Here is a 26,577-nt window from a genome sequence, read left to right as displayed (position 1 = left end):
CTGGGCTGGCCCCTGCCTCTGTCCCCGCCACCACCAGTGGCTGCCCAGCTCCACCCAGGCTGTGTCAACCAGCCTTTCTGTCCTGCAATCTTCTGGAGAACGGCACTGGGACCTTCCAGCGTGGTCCTTATCAGCCACAGGGCTTGTCACCCCGATTGTCCTCTAGTAGGGACGGTGGCTGGCCTTGAGCCACCCTGCTCCCAGCTGCCCCACACCCAGGGAGGCTCCTGGCCTCAGACGCCTCCAGGACCAGCCGGGACCAAGTGTCCCCAGGTGTAACTGTCCAGGCACCCCCAGTATGTCACTGGCTCTGGGGGCCTGGCCCCCTGTGGACTCTCTCACATGGCACATTCCAGAAGCAGCTCCAGCCCCCACAGCAGAAGGCCTTGTTCCCAATGCCCCAGGGGCTCTGGGCCCTGGCCGAGGACCCCACAGGAGCCTCCTCAGGCTCCTCCCTGGCCCGCAGGGAGGGCTGTACTGAGCCGCCCTCATTCGGGGAGCACCCGCCTCACGCCCAATGGCCGCGTGTGTGTGCAATGACCGGCCAGCCGAGACCCTGAGCATGCCACGCCTGCAGGCTGACACCCGAGGGCATTCCTTAACCTGCCACTCTGAGCCCAACAGCCGTCCCCAAAGCTATGGACGGCTGTGACAAGTACATGTCTCTGTGCATACGCTTAGCCCTGAGCTGGGCTTGTGATGCGCAAGCACTAGAACCGTCGGCCTCCTCCCCCTCAGCTCCCCTCCACCCATCTCACATCACCCGTGGGTGCCCCACACGGGGCCCTAACCCATGCGCCTGCATGGGAAGGATGCAAAAACCCAGGCCTCTGACCTCCTGCTCAGATCTGCGGCGCGGGCAGGGGTCCCTGATGGGCGGGTGGGGGCAGGCGGGCGGCTCTCTCCTGCTCACCTCTGCCCCCCCACCCCCAGCCCAGGCAGGGAGGCGCTTCTTACCTGGCCTTCTGCGTCCTGTTCCCCCCTAAGGCCGGGAGGCTGGCGCTGGCGTTGGGGAACGGGGCCTCGGCAGACGTGTTGGTCACTCTGTCGCTGCTCAGCTGCAGGTAGGACCCATTGAGCAGGTAAGTCCCGGCTCCCTCGTTCTCCTCGTAGTCCACGTAGAGGCTCTCGGCCGGGGAGCTCCTGGGGCCGCCCTGGGCAAAGATGCTGTTGACCGTCTCATTGGGGGCGAGCTCCTTGGAGTCCGAGCCTGTGCCCAGGAGCTGGTCGGAGATGGCGTTGGCCGAGAGGCGCTCCTGAGAGGCAAAACGGGCGTCGGCCTCTGGGTCGCGCTGGTCTCCCTCGAGAGCCGTCCCGGTGGTGTTGCTGTCTACGGGGGGAGACGGGAGGCTCGACCTCAGGCGCCCCCTCGTGTGGGGCCAGGGCTGCCCTGGGGGTGAGGGTGGGCCGAGGGAAGGGCGCTGCTGCGAAGACGCAAACCGGGAAGCCATCCGGTGGCCAACCTCTAGCTGGGGAACCTGCTCGACCTCTGCGGTGGGTTGAATACAGCCTTCCCCAAATTCAGGTGGGCCCCGAGCCTCAGGAGGCGAGCTTATTTGGAACTAGGCTCTTCAGAGACAGCCAGATCTCAGATGAGGTGGTGGTGGGTTTAGAGCAGGCCCTGATCTCAGTGCCCGCTGTCCTGATGAGAAGGAAATTCCCCGAGACGCAGAGAGAGGAGGCCTGAGAAGACAGAGCAGAGACTGCCCCGAGGCGGCCGCCAGCGCCCGGCCAAGGCCGGAGGGGCCCTCCCAGAGGGAGCGCAGCCCCGGGATGCCTTGATCTCAGACCGCTGGCCTCCAGAACAGGGACAGAATAGTTTCTGGGTGTTAAGGTCCCCAGGGCAGGGCTACGGCAGAGCAAGGGAACTAATGCAGCCTCTGACTTGGACTTGAAGACTCTGAGACTCCGGGAACTTGCCCCCCTACCCCCGGCAAGTTTATCGAGGGGTTTCTTCCCAAGTCTGGTCCACCCTCCAGCCCTCACCGCCTCCATGGCCCTCAGGCGCGCAGCCACCCTGCCAGCCTTGGGGCTCAGGGGCCCTGGCCCTCCCACTGCGCCTCCAGCTCCCCCTCCAGTCCCTCCCCTGGAAGCCCGCCCCATGCGGGTCCCCCACCCACCCCACCAGGCTGGCCCTCCCCGGTCCTCTCCCCCCCACCCCTTTCCCACGCCCTCCCTGTCTAACCCATCCTTGGCTCTGAGCCCTCAGGTCAGGGGTCACCCTCTCCAGGAACACCAAGTCCTTCCTGTGGCCCTTGGCTTCTGGGGACGCCCTGCCGGACATGTGCCATCTGTCTGTCTGTCTCTCTGTCTGTCTGTCCCCAGTGAACGAGGAAGGGCTCAGGCTCCGGGCTCAGACTGTGCTGGATTTGACCCCAGCTCCTCCTCAGTGCTGTGACTCGGGCCAGACCTCTCTGTCTGAGCCTCAGTCTCCCCATCCGTCCAGTGGGGCTAACCTGACACGCCCACCTCAGAGAAGGGATCTGAAGAAGAGTCTGCAAACGGCTGGCCCTGAGCCTGCCCGCCAGCCTGCCCGTAACCCGCACCTCTGTCTACCTCTTCCGCAGGCTGCCGGGGACCCCCACCCCGGGACCCCCGCCCGCCCGCCCCCCCCTCCTGGTTACCTCGGAAGCCCTTGCCCCTGGGGGGCCCCTCGCAGGCCCTGCCGCTGGCCTGCACGCACACCTCGTTGGTCTCCTGGCCTTTGCTCAGACCCAGCTCGATCCCCGGGCCCCGGCGGCCGAACAGACGGTTGTCTAGGCCCAGCCGCTCCGAGGAGGCCTGGCCGTAGAGGGAGCCGTTGTGCCGCAGGAAGCCCAGCAGCCCGGCCCCGTCCAGCTCGGCGCTGTCCACGCTCTCGGCGCTCTGGGCCACCGGCTCCGAGAAGCTGTAGTAAAGCGGCTGGAGGCGATGGGCGTGGGGAGGCTGCAGCAGCGTGTACTCAAAGGTGATGGAGGGACTCTTGCCGTTCTGGTTCCACACCTGGGGGAGGAGGAGACGTGGGACCCCGGCCCTCCTCCCCCCAGCGCCTCCCCCACAGCCTGCAGCGGCCCCTGCAGCACAGAAGACTCTTGGACCCCAGCTGCAGGAGGCCTCCGAGCGGCGGCCCGCAGCCAGACTCGCCCTCGACCGGAAGGCATGGCCTTGGCCGAGCGGGGTTCGCCCGGGGAGAGGCGGGGGCGGCCCACCCTGGCAGAGGCAGTGCCCCGGGTGGAGAGAACGCTTTCAAGCTGTCAAAGCCTGACCTGCTTTTTGCTGTCACCGCTCACCAGCAATCTCAAACAATAAGAGTGTACCGGTGGCCCCCAGCCACCACCCCCACCGCCGTGGCCATCCGCGTGGAAACCTCCCTGAGCGCCATCCCAGCATCGGGCCGGCCGTGGGCCAGCCGCGGCCTCCGCCGAGACTGCATTCTGCCCAGCTTCTCCCCCGCCGTCCGCCCCCAGCCCCGAGTGCTTGCGGGCTCTCTCCAGGGACTCCAGCATGGGTCCAGCAGACTCTCAAACGGGGGTTCAAAGCAGGACCCCCCAGCAGCAAGGCTGATGCAAGCCCTCCCTGGTGGGGCCGAGACCACGGGGCTCCCCCCTCGCAGCGGCGGGATGGGATCTGGTGGAAGAAATCGTGCTTTGGGTGCGTGTCCCGAGGGTAGGGTCGGCTGGGGCTGGAGGGGCCTTAAGAGAGGATAAGCGTCCGGGACCTTGGAGAGGGACAGCGAAAGGCAAGGGCAGGCCACCACCTAACCTCCTGTTCACGGCCGAGCCGGAGGGTCTCCTTAGTGTTATATAGAGATGCTCACGTGTCCTCGAGCGGGCCCCGGGAAGGCCGGGGAGCACAAGGGAACCAGGGAAGGTCGGCCTCTCTGCCCCACCAGGAGCCCCCCTGGGGACAGGGCCTGGTGGTCCGAGTCACTCTGGCTCGGCGGCTGGTCACTGCAGCGGCCCGGATCGCTGCTGTGGCGTGGGTTCCATCCCTGGCCCCGGGACCTTCCCCACGCCTTGGGCACAGCCAAAAAAAAAGTGTTTCAAAATCTCAGATTCCCCTGAATGTTGGGCCTGAAGCATGGCCATGCCTCCCTGTCAGGGCCAGCACCTGAGCCTTCCCTGAAGATGCTACGGAGACCTCTGCCTCCGAGGCACCGCCGGCCTCCCTCAGGACCTGGCCCAGCTGGTGGCTCTCGTCAAGTCCCATCATCACCTAGTCGGGGGGAGCCCTGGCGCTGCCCAGGGGAGAAGGCCAAGCCATGATGGACCCGCGGTGCCAGCAAAAGAGGAGCCTGCAAGAGGGAGGGGGTGTCCCGGGGGAGCCCTGGCTCAGAACGGGGGAGGGACACCACCCGCAGACACTCTGGGAGAAAGTGAAGCCGATGGTAAGGAGGGATCGGTGCTGGCACTGCCACAGCCGATGCCAGAAGCGTGAGGGAAAAGCTGGAGAAGCCTGGAGAATGTTCCGCTCGCCAGAGAAAAAAGAAACCTCACCTAGAGGGATGCCTAGGGGGCACTGCTGAGTGTCCTCAAAGGCCAGGGCTGGTGGCAGGAGAGGCTATCACAGAGCTGGGCGCTCCGCGGTCCTCAGAACAGGAGGCTCAAATATTGTAATTAGCAACAAGCTGTCAGGGAAGCCAGGGGCCCTGACCCACAGAGACCATGGGACCCAGCAGATAGAACACAGGACTCCCAGGGGACAGACGGACGGGGCCCAGGAGAGGAACTTCTCCTTCTGCGCCATCAGAAGACATCAAGGCTGGAGACCAAGCAGAGGGCGGCCGCCACATACATCATGGTCCCTGCCCCACGTCCCGGGCCAGTTTTTCAGCCCAGAATCCACGGAAGGATGGAAGAGCCAGGTCCCTGGGAAGAAGGATCCCCACCTAGACTACACGGCAAGGATTTCCCCCAGTTCTCCTCCCAAAGAGCCCCCCACTTTTACTGGGTAGCTGTTCAGTGGAGAAATGGGCAGACGTCTGGAACCAGGGTCCAAGCCGTCACTGTTACACAGGGACCCAAAGCATCAAGACCGCCCCCGTTCCTGGCAGCGTACATGGGTGACAAGTAGGGGCCCAGACGTGGCCCAGGTCTGGCTCACCATCTATCCACTGGAGCCAAGGCTCGCCCTGTCCCCAGACTATGCCTCACCGGGAGTTGGCAGAGCTCTCACACTGGCGCCTTGACCTGGAGGGTCAGGGCTACCATCGCTGGGAAGTCTGTGACCCTGAGCCCCACACACGTCCAAGAGAGTAAATCAGAAACCCTGCATCCTGGGGGCAAACACAGAGATCCCTGGCACCCTGAGAGACCCGAAGGTCGCAGGGGTGGTCATCCCATCACAGCCCCCATTTAATTCAACAGTTGGGCCCCTGCAAAACCCAGCTCGATCCGGGAGGGTGGCAGCGGGCTCCAAACTCAACCAAGCCGTCATCCCAGTGGCAGCTTTGGGACCGATGTGTCTTTTCAGAGCAGATCGACACAGCCTCCACTGATCACATGTGGCCATCCACCTGCCAACATGTTTTATCCTACCCCTGGGGGAGGGGGAAGAGAAGCAGATCCGTTGCCCTCGGATGGACAAGAAGCCGCATTTATAGTTGTGACCCAGGACCCTGGCAACGCTCTCCCTCCCGGCCACGGTGCAGGCAAAGGGGTCCGGACCGTCCCACAGGTCCTCCACGTGGGTGACATCACCGTTTCAGACCAGATGAGGCCTCCGGACTGGAGGCCTTGGGAAAACGTACGTGTTCCAGAAGGATCGGAGAGGGACCCCCGGGAAGGCTCGGGGGCCCCACATCAGCGAGAAACCTCAGGGTCCAGGACGGAACCTCTCCTCGGACATAACGGGAAAATGACTGCGTCTCGCACCCTCCCCCACCCCATCGGGAAGAATTTTAGACGTGACATATGCAGAGCTGGGGATATTGGTCTAATCCGTATCCTGGGGTTTTGCTTAGAGGCGGGGCGGGGGGGTTCCTGAGGGAAACGGGCTCTGCCCGAGGTCCGGGATGTGGTGCAAGCAGCCTGGACCCCGATACCTGGCAGCCCCTGCAGGGGTAGAGGTACCTGTGGTGGGGGGACGATTGCGGCGTAGGGGTTCTGGCAAGATTTGAGAGGCAAATGCTAACAGAGAGCCCTAGCGCCTGGAGTAAGGCCAGACCACCTAAAATAAATACACACTAATTGAAAAAGCTCCTGGGAGTTCCCGTCATGGCTTGGCCATTAACGAACCTAACTAGGATCCATAAGGATGCAGGTTTAATCCCTGGCCTCGCTCGGTGGGTTAAGGATCCTATGTTGCCATGAGCTGTGGTGTAGGTCACAGATGCGGCTCGGATCTGTCGTTGCTGTGGCTGTGGTGTAGGCTGGCGGCTACAGCTCTGATAGGACCCTTAGCCTGGGAACCTCCATATGCTGCGAATGCGGCCCCCAAAAAACAAAAAAAAGACAAGGAAAAAGCTCCTGACATGCTACCAGGCCCTACTGGGAATGACCCTTCGCGCTCAGGACACCAAGTGACCCATGTAATCAGAGCTGAACGTTATACCATGAGGCCTCTCAGCTCCACTCAGTGATGGTGTTGGGAGGTCCCAGCAGGAATCCAGGGCCAGAGGGCCAGGAAGCAAGTCAGCAGGTGTCCCCAACTCCCATCTTCCAAGAGTCTTGTGCCAGCACCCCTCTCTTAGCTCCTGCTACAGTTGCGTGGGGTAGCTCGTGGTGACATCACAGAGGAGGAAAACGGCCAACCCCAACTCCGAGCTGGGTCGGCTTGATCTGGGGGGTGTAAGCTGGAAATGTGACCTGCTTCAGCGTGGCCCCAAAAAGTTGCTGGGAAGGAAAATCCTTCCCATGGGCTTCAGGCAGTGCATGTACGGGAGTTTGTACACAGAGCAGAGCGGCCCTAGGCCAGTATAAACACGGACTCAGGAGTTCCCGTCGTGGCCCAGTGGTTAACGAATCCGACTAGGAACCATGAGGTTGCGGGTTCGGTCCCTGCGCTTGCTCAGTGGGTTAACGATCCCGCGTTGCCGTGAGCTGTGGTGTAGGTTGCAGACGCGGCTCGGATCCCGAGTTGCTGTGGCTCTGGCGTAGGCCGGTGGCTACGGCTCCGATTGGACCCCTAGCCTGGGAACCTCCATATGCCGCGGGAGCGGCCCAAGAAATAGCAAAAAGACACACACACACACACACACACACACAAAAAAAAAAAAAAAAAAAAAAAAAACCACGGACTCGTGGGCAGCCCCACTGGTTTGGCTGCTTGGTCAGGAGCCTGGATGGAGCAGATTTTAGGATCAGGCATGAGGAGTTCCCGTTGTGGCTCAGTGCTTAATGAACCCTACTAGTATCCATGAGGATGCAGGTTCGATCCCTGACCTCGCTCAGTGGGTTAAGGATCCAGTGTTGCCATGAGCCGTGGTGTAGGTCGCAGACACAGCTGTGTTGCTGAGGCTGTGGCGTAGGCAGGCAGCTACAGCTCCAATTCGACCCCTAGCCTGGGAACCCCTGTATGCCGTGGGTGTAGCTCTAAAAAGACAAAAGACCAAAAAAAAAAAAAAAAAAAAAGATTGGGCAGGAGGAGGGCTGGGAAAATTATGTGCATGGATTGGTGGAGTAGGCATAAAACCTGAAGGTCCCTAGATCATTTGCTCATACCCGCTAGGGAGCACCCACCAGTAGGGTAAAAAACAACCTGGGTTCAGATGGACCAGCTTTGCCAGGTCACATGAGCCAGCCTCTGGGTTGCTCGACCCCCTGAGGGCACAACGGGTGCGAATGGCAGGGAGGGAAATTACGCATCGGCATAAGAACTCCGGTTCTCACTCAGCCAGGCTGCTCGGGCAACTTCCACCCCTGACAGACAGCCTTCCAGGACAAGCACGGAGCCTGCGACACAGCACCTTCCCTCACGGGGACCATCAGCTACTTCACCACAGCGGGTTACAATCAGACCCCTTCTAGAACAGACGTGACTCACCTTGTTCTGTCTTTGTGTTTGGCTTTTTAGGGCCTCACCTGCAATGTATGGAGGTTCCCAGGCTAGGGGTTGATTGGAGCTGCAGCTGCTGGCCTCCACCACAGCCACCGCAACACCGGATCTGTGCCGCATCTGCCACCCACACCACAGCTCATAGCAACGTCGGATCCTTAACCCACTGAGGGAGGCCGGGCATCGAACCCAAATCCTCATGGATACTAGTTGGATTCGTTACCACTGCACCACAACGGGAACTCCAATTCACCTTATTCTGGATACGAGGATGCCTTTCCAGCCCCCAGGGCCCCCACCATCCTGATACCCAAGAGCACACTGAGCAGTTGAGCCACGGAGAAGGACACCACATGACACTGCACTGGACAAAGGGGCTCACTTTCTAGCAACAGAGGTGCCACAGCGGGCACACAACCACGAGATCCCCTGGGCCTATCAGATGCCATGTCACAGAGACAGCCGGCCTAAGTGAGCACGGGAGGTGAAGCCAGATGCAGCTTAGAAACGACAGGACCCTGTGAGCATGGGGCCTGGGTGCCTCCCCAGTGCGACACACACCCGAAATCAATGCCCGTGCTGTGTCCCCAGTGGGTGGACCACATGGATCTGGGAGCCAAGAGATGCCCTGCGGTCGTCCCCAGGCACCCCCTTGGGGGTGGGGTTTCCCGTGCCTGCAGCTCTTGGGACCCCAAAAGGAAAACACTTCCTCCAGGAGACACAGCAAGAGTTTCCTTAAACAGCAAGCTACCTTGTGCTGGAGGGCAGGGCAGGAAAGGAGTCACCACCCTGGCAGTGTAACTGAAATGACCTCCAGGGTGGGGGTGGGGAGCTTTGACTCTGGGGGCAGAGAATACATTTGGTCCCCTGCTGGTCCCCTGGCCAGCTCCTGGCCACTCCCTGCCCAGTTTTGATGGCAACAGGCAAGAGCAGCCACCTTTGATGCAAAAGGGCCTGGAGCCCGGAAGCCCAGACCCCACAGGAAGACAGACTGGGACACCTGGCCAGGTGTGCCACCCAGACTGGCAGAGGTGCTGGCAGGGGATCAGAGGAAACTAGGAGGGGTAGTCGACGAGGAAGGGGAGGGGATTCCGGTGCGGCCCCCAGACTTGCTACCGTTACTCCCCCTTCCCCTGCGGCTCCCCGGGAAAGAAACCAAGAGGAATTCAGAGCAGCCCTTCCTGCCAGAGGCCGAGAGCATCCTGGGGGCAGCATGGGGTGGGGAGCCGGCAGCATGATGAGCATGGCCGTGGCCCCTCGGCAAGAGGACCTGGTGTGAACGCCACCGTGCCCATGGCGCCAGAGGGCAGGGAACTCCCCGGGGCGCTCAGACTCCCCACTGTGGAGTTGGGGTGGGTCCTGTGTCCCCATCCCCATCCCCCCACCCAGCCTTCTGTCCTCATCTCCCCGGGCCATTCTGATGCCCCGCATAGAACCTGCGTGTCCATCCTCTGGGGTGAGGACAGCAGGAAGAGGGAGGAGCCTCAGCAGGGGGTGGGATGGACAGAGGAGGGAGGGGAGGAAGGATGGAAGGAAGGAAAGAGGGGAGGCGGGGGGCGCGGGAGGGGGAGGGACAGATGGCCGGATGACAGTGAGCAGATGAACAGGTAGACAAGTTCAGGCGTGAGCGGAGGAAGCAGCAGAGGAGGTACAGTCTGAGCGAGGGCTGGGAGGAGGGGGTGGAGCCGAGAAGGGGAGAGGCCTGGAAGCCCCGCCCCGGAAGCAGCGCCCGCCCCGCCCCCCCAGCCCGAGCCCGGCCCACGCACCATGACGTTGAGCCCCTGGTTGGTGGGCCCCTGAGCCACGATGTACTCGATGCCCGTCTCGAACACGTCCATGGGCCGCCGGTACTTGACCACCGTGCCGGCGATGTTGAAGTTCTTGGGACTGTCCACCTTGAAGTTGCCATTGAAGAAGAAGTAGCCCGCCTCGTCTGCAAGAGCTGAAAGGGCCCCGCGGCCCCGTCACGTGAGCTGGATCGGCCAGAGGGGGACGGCGGGGCCGGTGGGGACCCCAGCCAGCCTGTCTCTGTGACCGTCCCCAAACACCCAGGACAGGAACTCCGCGTCCCCGTCCCCGGGGAGCGGATGGCTCTGTCTGCACACAGCACGTGCCCTGGACGGTGGGGGGACGTGAGTTCTCTTTCCCATCAGCCTAAAATAAACCCAGGCTTGTCTAGACAACTGAAGGTGTCTGGCCCGCGGCCACTTGGTCCTGTCATTCCAGCCGCCTGGAGGGGCGGAGCCTGGAGGTGATAAGGAGCAGTGGGCCAGACGCAGCTGGACAAGAGGTGTCGGCCAGGTTGGGGCTGGGCCACCCAGCCTGGCTCTGCCACGGCCTCCCTGTGCCACCCTGGGTGGCCCACACAAGGGACCACAGTGCCCCTCCAGGGCCCACACGGAGCGACGCTGCAGCCCGACCCCAGCAGCCCCAGCGGGCCCTGCCGACCACCCCAGGCCGACCGGTCCCACACTCTCACTGGGAGTGTGACACACTGCTGCCCAGATTAGGGGACCCCACTGACTAGTGGCCTGATGGGCCCCTTCTCCCGGGCGTGGCTCCCAGGCCCCCTGTCTCCGAGGCAGATGCAGGGGGACACATGGAGCTGAGGGCCTCAGCTCGTCCACACCCAGCGCTGGTGTCTGATGATGCCCAGATGGGGGAACGGACGCACCGCCCAGAGGGGGTCTCGAGGGAGCTTTGGGGACCCAGGCGGGCGTCAGGGAGGCTCCACCTCAGGGATAGTGTGTCTTCAGAGGGCGTCCTGAGAGCCCGAGCAGGACGCGCCTGCTGGAAAAATACCCGCCACACCGCAATGTTGAAAACAAGGGGAACGAGCGAGCTGGGCGAGGCGGCCGCGTGCGGGCGCGTTTGTGCACTGGGTTAGATCCCCGGCCCGCGTCCAAAACCTGTTTCCTGACAGTAATGACCTTCCTTCCTGCGGCTTTCCCCGTGCTCCCAGGCCGCCCTTGGAATTTCCACGCGGCTGTTTCAAGAACGACGGCTTTGCAGCCAGCTCTGGGAACACAGTGTTTCCTGGCCTCGCCGCCCTCCCGGGGGGCCACAGAGCAGCTGGCCTGGCAGAGGCCTGGCTCCCGCACCCCAGCCGCGGGGCTGGAGCCTGGAGCATGCGGGCCTGCTGGGTGGGGGGCTGGGGCCCCAGGGCCTGAAGGGAGCCCCAGCCGGTCATCCTTGAGGGCCTTTAGCGAAGACGCCGTCCCCAGCCCAGCGGCCCCTTAGAAGGGTGGTTTTCACCCCGGCAGCCCTGGTCCCTGAGACGCTGCCCACAGAGGCAGGGAGGGGGGCCAGATGATGGGAACAGCTCCCTACCGGGGTCCCCCGCCCGCCCTGCTGCCCACCTCGGCCAGGGAGGCTTCAGGCCTCTCGTCCAGCAGCAAGAATGCCACTCGAGGGCCCCAGACCTGAGTTTGAATCCCACGCCTGCTTCTCAGCCCTGGCCTCGGACTGGCCACCCACTTCCTCTGGATCTGCTTCACTGACTCAGTCTCCCTCCTTATACCTGGGGGATGGGGCGGGGGGAGGCAGAGGTTCTGACTCCAGCACCTCCAGCTTCCGCCTGGCCTGGCTCTCCAGGGACGGGGAGCTCACTACCTGAGTCGTGACACCTCTGGTGTCCAGCAGCTCTGAGTACAAAAGGCTTTCCACACATGGAGGTGTGATCAGCTTCCCTCTGACCACACACACACACACACACACACACACACACACACACACTCGGGTCGAGTCCTGGACCCTGGGGCCACCCCTCTCCTGCCAGAAGGGACCCAGGATCAAGTGCACCTGTCCACCCAGGACCAATACGTTTCCCCGCCTGCAAGGCACCAGCCCCAAGAGGCCCAGCCCGGGGCCCGCCTACACACCCAGGACGTCAGCTGACTTCTTCCGCTCCACAATCTGGATGTCTCGGGCGCCGGCTGGGATGTGGGTCACCAGAGAGTAACCTGGGGGAGAGGGGACCACAGTGAGCAGCGGGTCTGGCTGTGGCCACCGCCTCCGACTGGAAAGCCAACTCTGGAGAGCGGCCACCGCCCTCCCACCCTCCTGGTGGGTAAGGGGCACTTGTCTAAGGACCGCCCCTCCCAGCTGCTGCACCCAGGCCCAAGAGGCAAGTCCAAGGCCCTGCCGGACCCCCTCCCACACACACCCCGTGCCGTCAGAGGGCTGACCCGCCACCCAGGCACCGGATCAGCATCGCCACGTCTCGAGACATGTGCCTCCCAGAGCCGTGGGTGACGCCCCCGGTACCTGCCCTGCTCTTCCCGAGGGCCACCACGGGCCACAGGGACCATAAATCTGCTGAAGTCAAACAGTCGGGTCCTGCTCTGCCCCTGCCACCAAAGTGACTGTGAGCAGACCGCTGGAGCCTCGGGCCTCAGTTTTCTGTCTCTGCACAGGGACAACCGGCCCGCTCTAAGGGGTGGGAAGATTCTGCAAAGCACCGCACACTGCCCTGCCTGAGCATGTTGTCACTGTCACTTTAAAACCCCACATTGTCGCAATATCATGTGGATTTTAAAGGCTCAGTACGTTCAAAGATGAGGATGAGAGGAGTTCCCATCATGGCTCAGCGGAAACGAATCCGACTAGGAACCATGAGGTTGCAGGTTCGATCCCTGGCCTCATTCAGGGGGTTAAGAATCCAGCATTGCCGTGAGCTGTGGTGAAGGTTGCAGATGCAGCTCGGATCTGGCGTTGCTGTGGCTGTGGTGTAGGCCACAGCTCATGGCAACACCAGATCCTTAACGCACTAGGCGAGGCCAGGGATCAAACCCAGGACCTCATGGTTCCTAGTTGGATTCGCCATCACTGCGCCACGACGGGAACTCCAAATTTCAAAATTATCCACCAGCTCACGAGATTTTTCACTGTGGCAACCACACACATCTACCAGGGAACCGTGTGGGTCAGTGGGTAGGACCACAGACCCGGGAGCAGGCTGTCTAGGTTCAGACCCAGCTCTGCCTCATCTGGCTGTGTGACCTCAAACTAGTTTCTTTTCTTTCTTTCTTTTTTTTTTTTTTTCCCTCAGTCTTTTTAGGGCCGCACTCGCAGCATATGGAAGTTCCCAGGCTAGGGATCCAGTCGGAGCTGTAGCTGCCAGCCTATACTACAGCCACAGCAACGCAGGATCCAAGCCTCGCCTGCCACCTACACCACAGCTCACCGCAATGCCAGATCCTTAACCCACTGAGTTAAGCCAGGGACCAAACCTTCGTCCTCACGGATGCCAGTCAGGTTCGTTAACCGCTGAGCCACAAGAGGAACTCCTCAAACTAGTTTCTTAACCTCTCTGTTTTCACAACTGAAAAATGACAATAGCGGTAGCACCAGCCTGACCGTGCTGCACGTGGCCGTGGCCGTGCAGAGAAAGCACGTGGACGAGTCAGATGGGACCATTCAAGCGTCAGCCTCCCGCAGCCCCTCGCAAGCGAGAGTCCCATGAGGACACACGCCCTGTCTGTCACTGCTTACTGCAGCCTCCAGGCCCTGGCACACAGGGTTGCGCAGAAAGAGACACACCGCCTGAGCGCCGGCTCTGCCTTCTCCACGCCCAGGGATCTGGCAGAAGGTCCAGCAAGCAGGTTTGTGTGAGCGGGGGAGGAAATGAGACACTTTGCCTGCCCTCTCCCGTAGCGAGGCCCCCCAAGAAAGCAGCCTCTGGCCCTGTACCCGCCACGCCTTATTCAGACCCTTGTCCAGCTCTGCCCTGGGCCTCCCTCCGCTAAAGACGGCCCTCCCTGCCCCTCCCAGGCGGCAGATCCATCTCTGGGTCCCATGTCCAAGCCCGAACCCTAACTCTGAAGTTATCTGTGCCTTCCGCCTCCAGGACTCCCGGGGTCCCGACAGCCAGGTCCTCGGGGGTTCTCAAGGGGTGGCTTCTAGTCTAGACACACCTGGCCTCGCTGAGGGACCTGGCGCCAGCAACTCCCACTCCGGGCCTCAGTTTCCCCATCTGAGAAGTGGATTTCAAGCTGCCCTACCTTTCCCAGTCCAGAGGCTGGGATAACCCAGTTTAACCCCACAAGCATTCATTGAGAGCCAGGAAGGCCTTCAGTTCAACGCTGTTAAAGGCGACATCCTTCTTACAACACAAAGTCCTGTCTCATGCACAGACCCCCACCTACGCTCCTCCAGCCCCCGGGGAGCGTGGGTCAGAGCCAGACCCAGACATGAGGCTGAATGGGCACGGCCGTAAAAATGGACAAGCCGCTGCCCGGGGGGGAGAGAGGGCCTGGCGGGAGCCTCTGCACCCTTCAGCCCTTGAGACTCTGGTTCCAGACCTTAGGTCCCGGAATCCGTGGATGCCCAGACTCCAATCTCGCATCAGGGGTGAGGGCAGAAGCTGTGGCTCACTTTCCCCCTTTTAAAGAGAGCCTGAGCATCTCCCTGCAGGCTGCACAAAGGTTAAGGTGGACGCCGAGCCACGTGCACCCTGGGAAACCTCGCATCCAGCAGGTGCTCAGGGAAGAGCTGGTCCTTACCCCAGCTAGAGGGGCCTTACAGAGCCGCCGGCTGCTCTCCCGGCGGGAGCGGAGGATCAGGGCCCAGGAGGGGAAGGGCAGTCCTCAGTGGACGCTGGACCGGAGCCAAGGGGGCGCTTACCCAGGTGGGCGTTCCCCTTGCGGTAGTTGCCTGTCACGTGGGTGCAGCTGCTACCATCGCCCTGGCAGACGCCGCACTTGTCCAGCGTGTGGGTGGAGAAGAGGACGCCGTCACAGCCGATGGGCTGCAGGGAGGGAGGCGGAGAGGCTGCTGGGAGGGCGCCGAGGCCAGGGCCCCGGGGGCCCCCACCGCCTGGGTGCACCGGTGGGCGGCCGGCGCAAGGACACCCGCGGGACCTCTGCTACAACGTTTAACAACCTCACATTTTCCAGACACGCAGACCCCTCGCAGGTCGGCGAGCTTGCAGGACGTGCCGTCGTGGGCGGGGACCATGAGCTGCCGCTGGCCGTCCACGGTGGTGCAGTGCAGGTCACACGGCTTGCTGGAGATGTGCACGTAGTCGTCTGCAGGGCAGACGGGGGCTCAGGGCGGTGGGCAGGGGGCAGCGTCGGGGACACCGCTCTCCTCTCACTGCGCAGATGGGGACACTGAGGCTTGGTGAGGAAAGGGCCTTGGCCGGGGTCTCGGTGGCCAAAACGGACCAAGATGCAGGTGGACCGGCCTGGCCCAGGCTCTGTGAGTTCCCGCCTCTGCCGCCCCGTGAAGGTCCCAGCGACCTGACCGCCCTGGGCTGCACGTTCTAGAGACCCTGCCCTTTGCCCGAGAGCCGGGAGAAGCCACATCACATACACTGACGCCTGAACTATTGGTGACCTGCGACAAGACCCCTCCCTCTGGGCCTTTTTTCCCATCTGCCCGCCCCCCGGGCGTGGACATTCCCTCCCCTGCCCCCAGGAGGTGATTCATCAGGTAGGGATCCTTCCAGAGTGTTCCCCGCTGGGTGGCCCAGGGCCGCGGTACCAGGATACAGTGGCTTCCACTGGTGCGTCCGCCCGTTGTACACACGGGAATTGAAGGAGATGCACTGCTCCTCGCGGAAGCTCCTCCCGTCCGCCGGGCACTCCTGGGACGCGGGAAGATGGGAGGGACGCTGCTGGAGGAACTCGGCCCGACAAAGGCATTTTTGTGCCGGCTGAGCAGGAAGTGGCTGCAGCCGGCCGGCAGCACCGGGGCCGCGGCCCACAGGGTGGCCTCTGCTCGCTCAGTCCCTCGGGCTCTCCGGAAGGAGGGACAGGACCCTGCCTCCAACGCCCACGTGTGTGGCCTGCCTCGTGCTCTGGGCGGGGTCCTTCCCCCCCATCCCCCTCACCCACCCGCCTGCTCCCCAGCTGCACGTGGAGGGGCGGGGATGCTGGCCTTGGCTCCCCGCTCGGCCTGCATCCTCGGGCAGAAGCCTGTCTGCGTGTCCGTGGCTGTAGCCACAGTGCCTGGGACCCGTGCATGAACTCAATGGGCTCCACTTCGTGGAAGAGGAGCCCACGGTGGGAGGGGCCCGTGCGGGGCCGGGCCGGGCCGGTCATCCCCGGGCTCCCAGCAGCGGGCAGGTCTCCCTCTGGAGCTCCCCTCGGGAGAGCAGCTAACCCGTGAGGCCAACACAGAAGCCCTCAGCTCCCTCCAGCCCCTAACTCCCCACACGGGCATGCACAGAGACACACGGACACCGGGTCGTGGGGACCCACACCACCAGGAGGTCCGGTTCAGACCGGTTTCGGCCCCATTGAGAGTGGGCACCTGTGGCCCAGCCCGGCCACCTCCGTGCAGCGTGGGGTTAACAGGAGGCTTAGTTGCGGAGGGCGGGGAGGGCTGAGGCGGGTGCATGGTGGCTGCAGCTGGGACGGGGACCCCAGCGGACTTCAGTCTCCTGGCGAGCACCTGGCTCAGACCCATCGTGAGCACCAGGGGCCACAGCCTGAGACCCCAAACTTGAGGCTGGGTTCGAGTTCCCCCAGCCAGAGTGGGTGCTTCTCCCTGGGGTGCCTGTAGCCCACAGCGGGCACCCAGATTGGATCTGAGGCAGGAGAGGGGGTTCTGAGCCCAGGAGCCTCACCACTCTCTCTCCAACAGGATGTGAGGAGCAGGCCCAGGATGGCGTGTCCACCAAGACGGCGCCCTGAGCCCTGCCTGGGGAGGGTGCGGGGTAGGGAGCCTGGGGCCTCACCTGCACTCTGCACAGCTGGTACCGCTTGGACGTGCCCGTGCAGGTCCTGTTCCCGGCACCTGTGACAGACGTCCTCCTGGTGCGAGGACATGGGCTCTGAGCTCGGGCCAGGAGGGGCCAGCTGCAGTCCGGACCCTGCTCCTGCTCCGGGGTGACCTCTGGGCTGCCCCCCCAACCCCGAGCCCCCTCCAACTCCTCTGACCACCGCCGCCCCACCCACCACGCCATAGGAGCCCTCCTGCCGGCTCCAGAGTCCAGGTAGTTTGAGGATGTTTCTTAGCCCTTTTCTCCCGGAGGGACGAGATCCCGCTCGTCTCCACGTCCCCGGCACACAGCACAGGGTCTTGGGGCACAAAATTAGTAACAATACAACCTCTGCCATGGGCCAGGCCCTGGGCCGAACGGCCACACAGCGTCTCTTGTATTCTCAGAAATGTCAGGTGGGCTCTAGCATGATCTGCATTCCAGAGATAAGGAAACATATGCCCAGAGAGGTGAAGTGACTGGCCCGAGGTCACACAGCTAGGAAGTAGCAGGGGGAAGATTCGAACCCACGTCTGGCCAACGGTAACCGCTGCACCGTAGGATTTCCTCATGTTTATTCAACTCAGGTCTTCAGAAGCGAAGGCCAGGGAGGGCCTGACCCCTCACTGAATGAGCCCCGGAAATGGATCCCCCTCTGCCCAGCGTCCTAGAGCAGGATGGACCCCAGGGGACGCCTGCCTGGGACCCCGCAGGAGCCGCGTTCCCCGCCTCATCAGCCGCTGCCCTGGGTGGAAGGCCGTGCACCTCCCAGGCCTTCCTTCCGCGTCCAGGCGGCCCCCCTCTCACGCCAGGCCCACGGGGCGCACGCTCAACCCCGCACCTCTGCTGCAGGCAGTGCCGCTCCTGCGACGTCACGCCGGCCCCACAGCTGCGGGAGCACGCGGTCCACTTGGTCCACTCTCCCCACCAGGAGGCCGTGGCGTCGGCGCCCGCCTCCAGGCTGTTGGATGTTGGGCTGTTGTCCTGGGTGAGAGGCCCCACGGCGGTTAGAAGGAGGCTGGAGCACCTGGCCGGAGGGGCCTGCCGTCCCTGTGCCCTGCACAGGAGGACAGAGCCCCCTGGGTGGGTTGCTCCAAGCCCGGGCTCAGATCTCCAGCGTGGCCTCTGAGGGGGCTCCCATGGAGCTGTGGGCCTCAGGTCCTGCCTGACCCCGAGCTCTGGGACGTCCTGAGAGCCGGGTGGGATCCTGAGGCCAAACCTGACTGCCCTTTCTTCCCCCGATCAGCCTGCTGCTGGCCTGGGCTCTGCAGGACACACACCCACCCCGTCCACACACCACACTCCGGGCCTTCGCTCAGAAGGGGAGCCCAAGGCCCCTGAGGCCCCTGTCCTGTCAGACTGGCCAGTGGCCAGAAGCCCCTGCTCACGGGCTGGTCTGAGTGGCTGAGGGAGCTCTGGGAAGGTGCCCCAGGACCCAGGGACACATGCCCCGCCTCTGTCACCCAGCCCCTCTCCATCAGCCCGTCTGGGTGAGAGGCCACGTCCCCCACTCACCGTGGCCCCCGTGGATGACGCACCCCCAGCCACAAGTGCCATAGTCAGCAGGGACCAGGCCCAGCGTGAAGGCTGCCATCTGCCATCCATCCTAGGAAGCAAGACCACTGTCACTGCCATGCCAGGCCCAGCTCCTCTTCCAGCTGGTGAGGGTCTGCTTTGGCGAAAAGCTCCGGGCGCCCACCCATTGCTGAGGCCTGAGGTTATCTGGGATCGATTAGTAGTGGCTGCCTGGAGGCCCTGGCAGCAGGCCCGGTGAGCGATTAGAGATGCCTGCTGCAAGCCTGAGACCCTAGGGTGGTGGTGTGCGTGCTAAGCCTGTACCACCTGATCTGAGGGCATTTGGGGACATCGGCCCTACTTTGCCTCTAAATACCTGAGCTCCCTGAAGAATGCCTGGGGAGAGACCCAGGGCCACCTAGAGACCCAGGCTGCATCCATTGGACGAAGGAGCTGGGGTTCAGTCCATCACACTGGCCAGCAGAAAGAGCACCTCGGGATGGCTATCTGCCCAGCACTGCCTGGCCGCTGGGAGAATGACCCTCCCACCGGCCATGTGGCATTGCTGGGGGTCTGTGGATGCCATGGGCTCTGCCAAGCCCTTCCCCCCAAGCCATAGCTCCCCCTGCCCCTGAGGGACAGGCAGCATCTGCACCCCCTCTCTCCCGAGAAAAGATGCACAGCCTCCATCTCCAGAGTGCTGGATGGTGGGGGCCCAGGACCACAGGGCTGTCTTCTTCCCGAGAAGTCAGCACCCCTGGCCCAAACACCACCTGACCTCCCTGCCAGGGGTCCCATCAAGGGGTGCCTCCAGCCTCCCAGGCCCTCAGCCTCCCCTCTCTGCCCCTGAAAAAGGAAAAGCCTATGGTGGCCTCTGTCCAGGGTTTATGTCCGCTGCCGAGTGTCACATGCCAGCGGGTTGAAAAAGGATTTCAGAAACCACCCATGCCATCCCCTTATAGCCTGGAACCAGAGAGGGCAGTCATTTTGCCCAAAGCCACCCAGCCAGGTGGGGGACCAGTCCCCTGCACCCAGCTAACTCCAGGGAAAGAAGGACAGGAGTCCCCACAAGCCCGCGCCTGCCAGCCCTGAAACCAACTCCACATCTGTCCGCCTCCTTCCTCCACCAAACCCTCATTTCCTCACAGCTCAACCTCCTGCAAATTTTCAGGAGGTACCCCAAGGACCCCCTTGCACCCCAAAAATGAGGGAGGTGAGGGAGCAGTGCACTGGACACCTCGTGATCCCCACCTCCCCCCAGTGCCTGCCAGCCACCACCCCACCTGGAGGCCGCCCCTCCCCCCCAGGCCTCCATCTGCACCCCCCACCAGCCTCCCGAGAGTACGGAGCCCCCTCGGCAGTCCCATTGGCTAGCTGGTGCCCCGGCTCCTGCCTGCAGGCTGAAGACAGGTGCTGAGCCGGCCGCACACTTGGTTTTCATTAAGGCTCCCAGACGCCGCTGGCGGCAGGCCAGGCGCGGCTCACGCGGGATCCATCCCTCCCTGGGGTCCAAAAACAGCCACCAGCCAGCGGGAGAGGCTTGCCGCGCAAACGAGGGCTGCAGGCACCCCGCGGGCTGGGAGCCGAGGGGCCCCGCCCTCACGGTGCCCGGAGGGTCTGGACCCCTTCGGCGAGCCCTGCTCTTGTTACATAACGGCTCCCCCGAGGGGGCCGGGGGATCCTCGGCCCGCCCTTGGGACTGCAGCCCCCGGGGGCCCCGGGAGCGCTGCGGCGGGAGGCGGCATGGGTGGAGGTGGCCTACCTGGCCCGAAGCGAGATGGGTCGGCAGGTGGTCCTCCCGGAGCAGGGGCCGAGCGGCGGCGCCAGGTGCGCGCGGGGCAGGGGGTGGCTCTGCGGAGCGCAGGGAGCTGCGGGCGCTGCCTCTCTCCCTTCCTCCTCCTCCCCTCGCCGCCTCCCTCCTCCACTTCAAAGAGCACCCACGAGAGGGGGTTCCCAGGGAGGCGCGCAGCCCAGTGGCGGCTCTGCCGCGCGGCGGCCTTTATAGCTGTCAGGCAGACAGGGAGGAACTCACACTTCCCACCAGGCGGCTCCCCCGCCCGCCGCCGGCCGGCCTGGCGCGCACGTTAACCCGCTCCGCGCCTCTGGAGCCCGGCCAGGCCGGCCCAGCTGCCTGCTGACGGCCGCCGCGGCGGCGAGCGGGGAGGCCGCCTTCCCGGGTCCAGACCTCGCGGCCGCGCGTCCGGAGGTCCAGACGGAGCAGCCGCTGGCCTGGGGGAGCCCCGGGCTTGGTCTGTTGGACGTCTGCCTCCGGAGGGGGCCCAGGCTCAGACGCTCCCCAGAATGGAGTCCGAGACGGATGAGGCATCCAACAGGGCAGGTCCGTTGCACAGATGGAAAGCCTGAGGCTGAGAGGCGAGGCGGCGCTCTGAGCCAGCCTGGGAAAAGCTCTCCCGGGCAGCGGGGGCCTAAGCAGGCGGAGGGGCTGAGGGAGACGCAGCAGGGCTCGGCCAAGGGTTCCGGGGAAGAGACACAAGGGCCCAGGGCCTGCTGACCAGACAGCCAGAATGGCCAGAGCCAGCGGAGGGGGAGGCGCAGGCAACTCTGCAGAGGTTCAGCACCAGCTTGGCAGGGCACAGCGGCCCAGCAGGGCCTGAGCCAGCTGGGCAGCCCCTGGCAGGCCGGCGTGGGGCTCCAGGCCTGTGTTCCCGCTGGGTCAGAGCGTGGAGCCGAGCACGGAGCAAGCAGCACGTGCTCAGGGCCCCCCCAGCAGACCCCAGACTTTGCAAGCTGCACGCGAAGCGAGGCCAGGCACCCAGGCCCGCACGGCAGGCTCCCCGGACGCACAGAGGCACCTCCAAACGGTGGGCCATTTCATCCATTCCCCTGCCTCCGCGCTGCAGATGTCGGAGGCTCCCAGTGGTGCCCGGAAAGCCCTCCCCCTGTCTGCATCCTCCCTGCCGGAAGGAACTGGGGCGAGCTCCTTCGGTTGCTTCCTTGGGCGGCTGAGAATCACTCCACCCCTGGGGAAACTCTGCCACCAGCAGGAAAAGTTCTGGCAGAAAGAGAAAAGCTAACGCCTGCTGCCCTGTACCCAGCTCCTCCTCAGTGCCTTGAGCTACGGGGCAGCATCCTCGCTGTCCCCATGCTGCAGACAAAGGCTCTGAGACCACTGAGTGACACCTGAGGTCACACATCCAGTGAGCAGCACATCAGGGACCCCAGAGCCCTGATCGATGGCATCGTCTCCACCTGGCGGGTCCTTCCATCACGTTCATGCTCCACGGAACCCTCTGGGGTGGCACGGAGTCTTCTCCACTGGGGCCTCTGGGACGTCCAGCGGCACCAAGACTCGAACCCGGGTCCACGCTGCCCCCTGCGGTTGGCGTGGTGAAGCGCAGGCATGATGGAGCCTGGCATGCTGCACTGGTACACACTCTCCCAGGCACACTCACCCACCGACCCCCTCACGGGAACACACTCACTCTGGGGGCCAGCGCCAGGGCCCAGCACCCCTGGCATGGCCTCCAGCTCTCCCAGCAGTGCTGGCTCCACGTCCAGCCAGCGCCAGGGTGGCTAACGGTTTCCCCTGGGAGGGACCCTCCAGCCAGCCGACGCAAACACTCCAGCGCCTTCACTTAGCTCGGCAGGACAGTGCACAGGCCCTGGCACCTCCAGGAGTGGGTGACCCGGACCTGCCACCCATCCACCCCACCTGCTACCTCCAGGAGTCGGCTGGGGCTCCCCCTCCCCGACGGACACCAGCGAGACCCCAAACTGCAAAGCCATAGGGAGCTGTGACACTGCTGGGTCCACTGGTGGCGGGGGCTTCAGAGGCAACCAGTGGGAGACAAGGAGGGGGGTCTCTGAGGCCCCTGGAGACCCTAGGAATCAGGCCCAGGCAGGAAGCACCCCTAAGACCCTGTCGCATGCCAAGGCCAGAGCTGCTGTCCCTTCCGGAGACCTGGTCAGGGTGGGCCCCCTGGGGGAGGCTTAGAGGCACGGGGACCCACTCATGGGGTCGCCGCCAGGCCTGGAGGTCAGAACCCAGAGCACAGAAGGGGCCTCCAACCGGCTGCCCAGTGAGTGACCCGAACAGCAGCCCAGGACCACTCGGAAGAGGCCATGCCTGGGCCAGGCTCTGCCGTCACCACGTTGAAGGTCTGATCATGTTATCTTGGAATTCGTGTTCTGGGGGCGACGTGAGATGGGGCTTCTGCTGGAGGACTCCCAGCCCCCTCACCTCTCAGGACTGCCCTCTGCACCCCTGGGGACCCGGGGTCAGCATCTTGGGTGGGGCCCCAGGCACTCACCCCAAGACCTGCTGCACCCAAGCAAGCACAACGGTAAGAGTGACTGAAAACGCGCCTGTTGTTCGGGAGGTGTCCCGGAGGGAGAGCGCTCTGTCCTGCTGGTAAACAAGGAGCTCCCCGTTTTGCACTGAGCCCCACAGGCCACCCGGGGACACTGGGAATTGCCACCTCCCAACCCCGACAATGCCCGGGGCTCCCTGGAGAGTCCCTAAAAGAAATGGTTGGAGCCCGCATTTTGTTCCTGCTCCCCCCTCTCTGCAGTCTTTCTCTCACAGCCATCTGGACATGCATAGGCCTCCAGATGCTCTTCTGAGGCCGCCTCCTCCAGGAAGCCCGCCAGGAGACCCAGCACGTTGATTTGGCTTCTCACACTGGGTGGCCTCTCCAAGGGCCGCTGCAGGTTCTCCCCGCGTCCTCAGCACCTGCCAGGGCCCAGCACCGAGAAGGCAATCAGTACACGGCCGGGTGGGTCTGTCTGGCTGCTCCTTGTCCTTCAGGAGGAGGGTGAGCTGTCCGCTCTACCATCTGTGCGGTCCCGACAGGGCGCTCAGAAGATCCCTGGGATGTGTAGGAGACTGTCTTTCCACCGGCGCTTTCCGGGTGTCCGAGGAGGAGCTCGGAATCAGGAAAATGGGAACAGTTCTTCAGACAGGTGGGGAGAGGCGTGGGAAACGGGGTGGGGGGGAGGAGCCAGCTTGGGGAAGGGAAGGGGCTGGGCGGGGGAGGGGCTCGGTGGGCCACGGGGCGACCGGTGTGGAGGGTCGCAATGGACAGCCCAGTGTCCGAAACGGAGCTCAGAAGGACGGGGACCGTAGCCAGAGCCCATGTGAGGTGGGTCCTCGGCCATGGCACCCAGAGGCCAACCAGCTGGACCCGGAGAGCAGCACACGTCTCCCCTCTCCCTGATGACCTGCTGCCCACCCAGAGCCTCGGGCATCCTGGGCAATGACAGCACAGCCTTCGCCCCTAACAGGGACAGGACCACCGAGGGACTTTGTGGCCAGTCTGGAGGCGGTTGGCCAGGACTGCAGGAAGGCCAGGCCCCAGAGGGGGGCCCAGCAGCCCATCTGCCCCCAGGAGCTCCCTGCCCAGCTTTCTTGACTCTGGGCCCAGGCTGGCCATTCAGAAAAACCCTCCCCCACAGAGCCCTGGGGGTCAGCAGGCTGGAGGCTGGACCACAAAACAGAGTTCTCTCCCTCCCTCTTTCTGAGCAGCGGCTTTTATCTATTAGGAAAAAAAAGCCAAGTCTTCCAGTTCAAAGGGGAGACTTGGGGGGGTGAAGCCTCTTTGCTCTCAAAATCCGTAAGAGAGAGGCCCCTTTGTCCCCAGATCAGGAGCAAGGACAGGCCCTGGGAAGCCCTGGCATGGCCAGGAAGTGAGCGCCAGTGACAGACCGCGGTGGGACAAGGGGCAGGGGGGCAGAGCTGGTGGGGGCTGTGTCCTTAAGCGCCTGGATTTCCCTGCCTGCCCAGGTGCTCAGGCCAAGCGCAGGGGAAGAGGGTCAGCCCCTGCAGGGACGGCGGAAGTTGGTACCTACCCAGCAGCCCCTCCGCTGCCACAGGGCCTGTGCCTGAGGAAGACCGGGTGCCCAGGAGCCTGGTCCCCTCTCGGCCTTACTCTCCCCTCTGCGCAGAGAGGTGGGCTCGGTGAACAGCAGCACGGTGGCAGCGGTAGGAGAGCAGGGGAGAGCCCGGCTCTGCGATGCAAGCAAGCCTGGCTTCCCTCCCAGCCCCACGTCCGGCTCCTGGTCCCTCGGGCGGCCATCGCTCCGGGAATGGATGGCAAGGCCCACCTTTCAGGGGCTAATTGCCCTGGGCTCCCCAGGTTTGCTTTATTCCAGACACGCCGCGCTTCCTGGGCCGGCCCCTCTCACGGCTCCATGCCGGCGCTCGCAGCCACCCTATGAGACAGACACAGGGAGCCCCACTTTGCAGATGAGAGGATGGGCTCACGAGGGCCAAGGACTCGCCAGGGACGAGGGGCGGGGAGGGGCGGAGCCCTCACCCCGCTCAAGCAGGTGTTCAGGAGCTGGGGGTAGCCTGAGATGCCACTTTTCAGCCATTAGCTGAAGACACACGAATGTCGTCACAGAGGCCACAGATGGTTCTCTGGCCGCGGGACTCCAAGGGAGGGGTCAGGAGCATCAGTATCCAGCCCCCCTCCCACCAGGTACAGGGGCCAAGGCGCGAGGGCTGCTGTGCTCTGGGCTGACCTGGAGCTGTGGGTCGGGTGTTCAAAACTTGGAGGCTGCGAAGCAGCAGCTGGCCCTGCTATCCTGGGCCGCTGAGCAGACAGACAGCTGTCCGGGAGGCGGGAGCTGTGTGGCATTCCAGGCATTTCAGCACCTCTATAAAACCGGCCTGCTCGGCCAGGGGAGGGGGGCGAGGGAAGGGGTGGGCAGGGAAGTCAGCTCCCCCTCCCACTCCCCAGGCTGGGGCTGTCCTGCCAGGGCCACCCCCGACCCCCAGGAACCGGCCCCTCCCGGGTGCCACTGGGACCAGCGCCATCTGCTGGGAGAGGAGAGATGCCGCCTGGGGCTGGGAGGGGCGGCCGGGGCGGCCTGCGAGGCTGGCCAGCGCAGGGGGGCCCTGCGCTAGGAGCACGTGCCAGGAACCCATCTCCACGCCCCTCAGGGCCTCAGTGCCCCCCTCCATAAAATGGAGAGAGAGACGTCTATCCCCTGTGCAGCTGCTGACAGGGCCCAAAGGGACAAAGTGGAAGAGCGCTTGGCACAGGCTGGCACTGAGTGAATATCTGTGTGCACAAGTGGTTTTCAAGACACTCGGGTGTGGTGGGGGTTAGAAGGGAGAGGCCACACCCCACCGGGCCAAGGGCTATAATACCGCCAGGGTGTCCTGGCCCAAGGAGGGAGGGCGGGCTGCCTGGGGGGTCTGGTTTGGCCCAAGCACCAGCAGGTGAGGGGTGCGGGGTGGGGAGTGCTGGAGGCGGGCTGGCAGGCGGAGGCCACCGGAGGCGGGAAGGCTCGGGGACGCCAGCGCACGTCTCTGCTGGCTCAGAGCCCGCCCGGCCTGATCCTGTCCCCCCCAGCCCTGTACCTCCAGAGGCAGCAACACCCCCAAAGCAACTAGCCTGTCTCTCCTCTGCCTCCCCGCTCCCAGCTCCTCAGGCCAATGGCTTCCCTGGCTGCAGGGAGAACCGAGGGTCATTTCAGTCCTGTTCAGAGCTGGACGCCTTCCCCTGAGCCAGCTGGTCTGTCTCCAGGCGGCCAGGTCTGGGACGGGAGCCACACGCAGGCTGTACCCCCACCTCCAGCCTGCACTCCACCCCCGGCCTCAGAGGGCCGCTCGAGTTCCAGCCTTTCTGCAGGGGGCTCCTCAGGCGGCCCCCCGCCCTGGCCACCTGTCTCCAGGCTTTGGGGCAGCCCCCCCTCGGCCCCCCTCCTCCTTAATTGCTATCACACATGTGTGCCTCCTCTCCTGTCTCTCTCCCCTCCCCCTTTTCCCTTCCCCAAGCTTGCAGCCCTGGCCCTGGGAGTTTACGGCTGCACACACACACACACACACACACACACATGCACAAAACCAACTGTGGAATGTTTGCCTGCTCCTGAGTGGGGTTTATGGCTCCAAAGAGTTCTCTCCTAGCACCTGATATCAAATCCATTTCCTCAATATACAGTCTCCACTCCTCCTGGAAGCTGGGGCTGGGGACCCAAGGGGCTGGGGCTGGGCAGGAGCTGAAAAGGAGAGGTGGGCTGGTATGGCCAGGGCGCCTGCGACCAGCTGGCAGGGGGTCGCCTGCCTCTTTCCCGAAGCCGCACACACAGCAGGATCTGGTTTTCCCATTTGGAGAGGGACCGGGGCTCCCGACGCCAGACCGAAGTGCGCCGCGGCCACGCCTCCTGCACGCTCATTCATTCTTTAACAAAGTCATTCATTCAGCCAGTGTCTGCAGAATGCCCCCCACGTGCCAGGCTCTGGCCCCGGGCACGGGCAGCAAGCCGGCCAGCCAAGCGGAGGGCACATCACCCAAGCGGCCCCACGCCCAAGGCACCGCAGAGATGCAGGGACAGGAATGGGGGGCGTGTTGGGGCCCAGGGCAGAGCCACAGGTGTCAGAGGAGGAGGCTGTGTGTCCTTTGAAGGGGAGG

The 26,577-nt window shown here is 63.9% G+C and overlaps 1 protein-coding gene across 7 annotated transcripts in view; it reads right to left on the bottom strand.

Moving 5' to 3' along the window:
- Positions 1–20,168, bottom strand: part of ADAMTSL2 (ADAMTS like 2) — a 35,502-nt gene extending 15,334 nt beyond the window's left edge. For 2 of the 7 annotated variants that reach the window (XR_014842202.1, XM_005654608.4), the window contains exons 1-11: positions 19,959–20,168; positions 18,197–18,287; positions 17,523–17,665; positions 16,658–16,733; positions 15,460–15,562; positions 14,857–15,002; positions 14,599–14,722; positions 11,856–11,936; positions 9,741–9,916; positions 2,625–2,982; positions 958–1,330 (exon numbers count right to left, since the gene is read on the bottom strand). Coding sequence is in view for 6 of the 7 variants with exons in the window: in XM_005654608.4 (XP_005654665.1) it covers positions 958–1,330; positions 2,625–2,982; positions 9,741–9,916; positions 11,856–11,936; positions 14,599–14,722; positions 14,857–15,002; positions 15,460–15,562; positions 16,658–16,733; positions 17,523–17,665; positions 18,197–18,286 (1,670 nt within the window). In the remaining variant the exon portion in view is untranslated. Of the gene's footprint in view, positions 1–957; positions 1,331–2,624; positions 2,983–9,740; positions 9,917–11,855; positions 11,937–14,598; positions 14,723–14,856; positions 15,003–15,459; positions 15,563–16,657; positions 16,734–17,522; positions 17,739–18,196; positions 18,288–19,958 lie in introns of all 7 variants that reach the window. The other 5 variants (XM_085019525.1, XM_085019545.1, XM_013987096.3 and 2 more) reach the window with 5 other exon arrangements.
- Between the last annotated feature and the right edge of the window lie 6,409 nt (positions 20,169–26,577).

This window comes from Sus scrofa, chromosome 1 (genome assembly GCF_054392235.1).
Source record: "Sus scrofa isolate SSC_HxYL_T2T_F1_AM1 chromosome 1, Sscrofa_HxYL_maternal_Yorkshire_Landrace_v2.0, whole genome shotgun sequence".
Taxonomy (NCBI): domain Eukaryota; kingdom Metazoa; phylum Chordata; class Mammalia; order Artiodactyla; family Suidae; genus Sus; species Sus scrofa.
The sequence above is the reverse complement of the archived record's forward strand: the minus strand, read 5'-3'. Positions and strand labels throughout refer to the sequence as shown.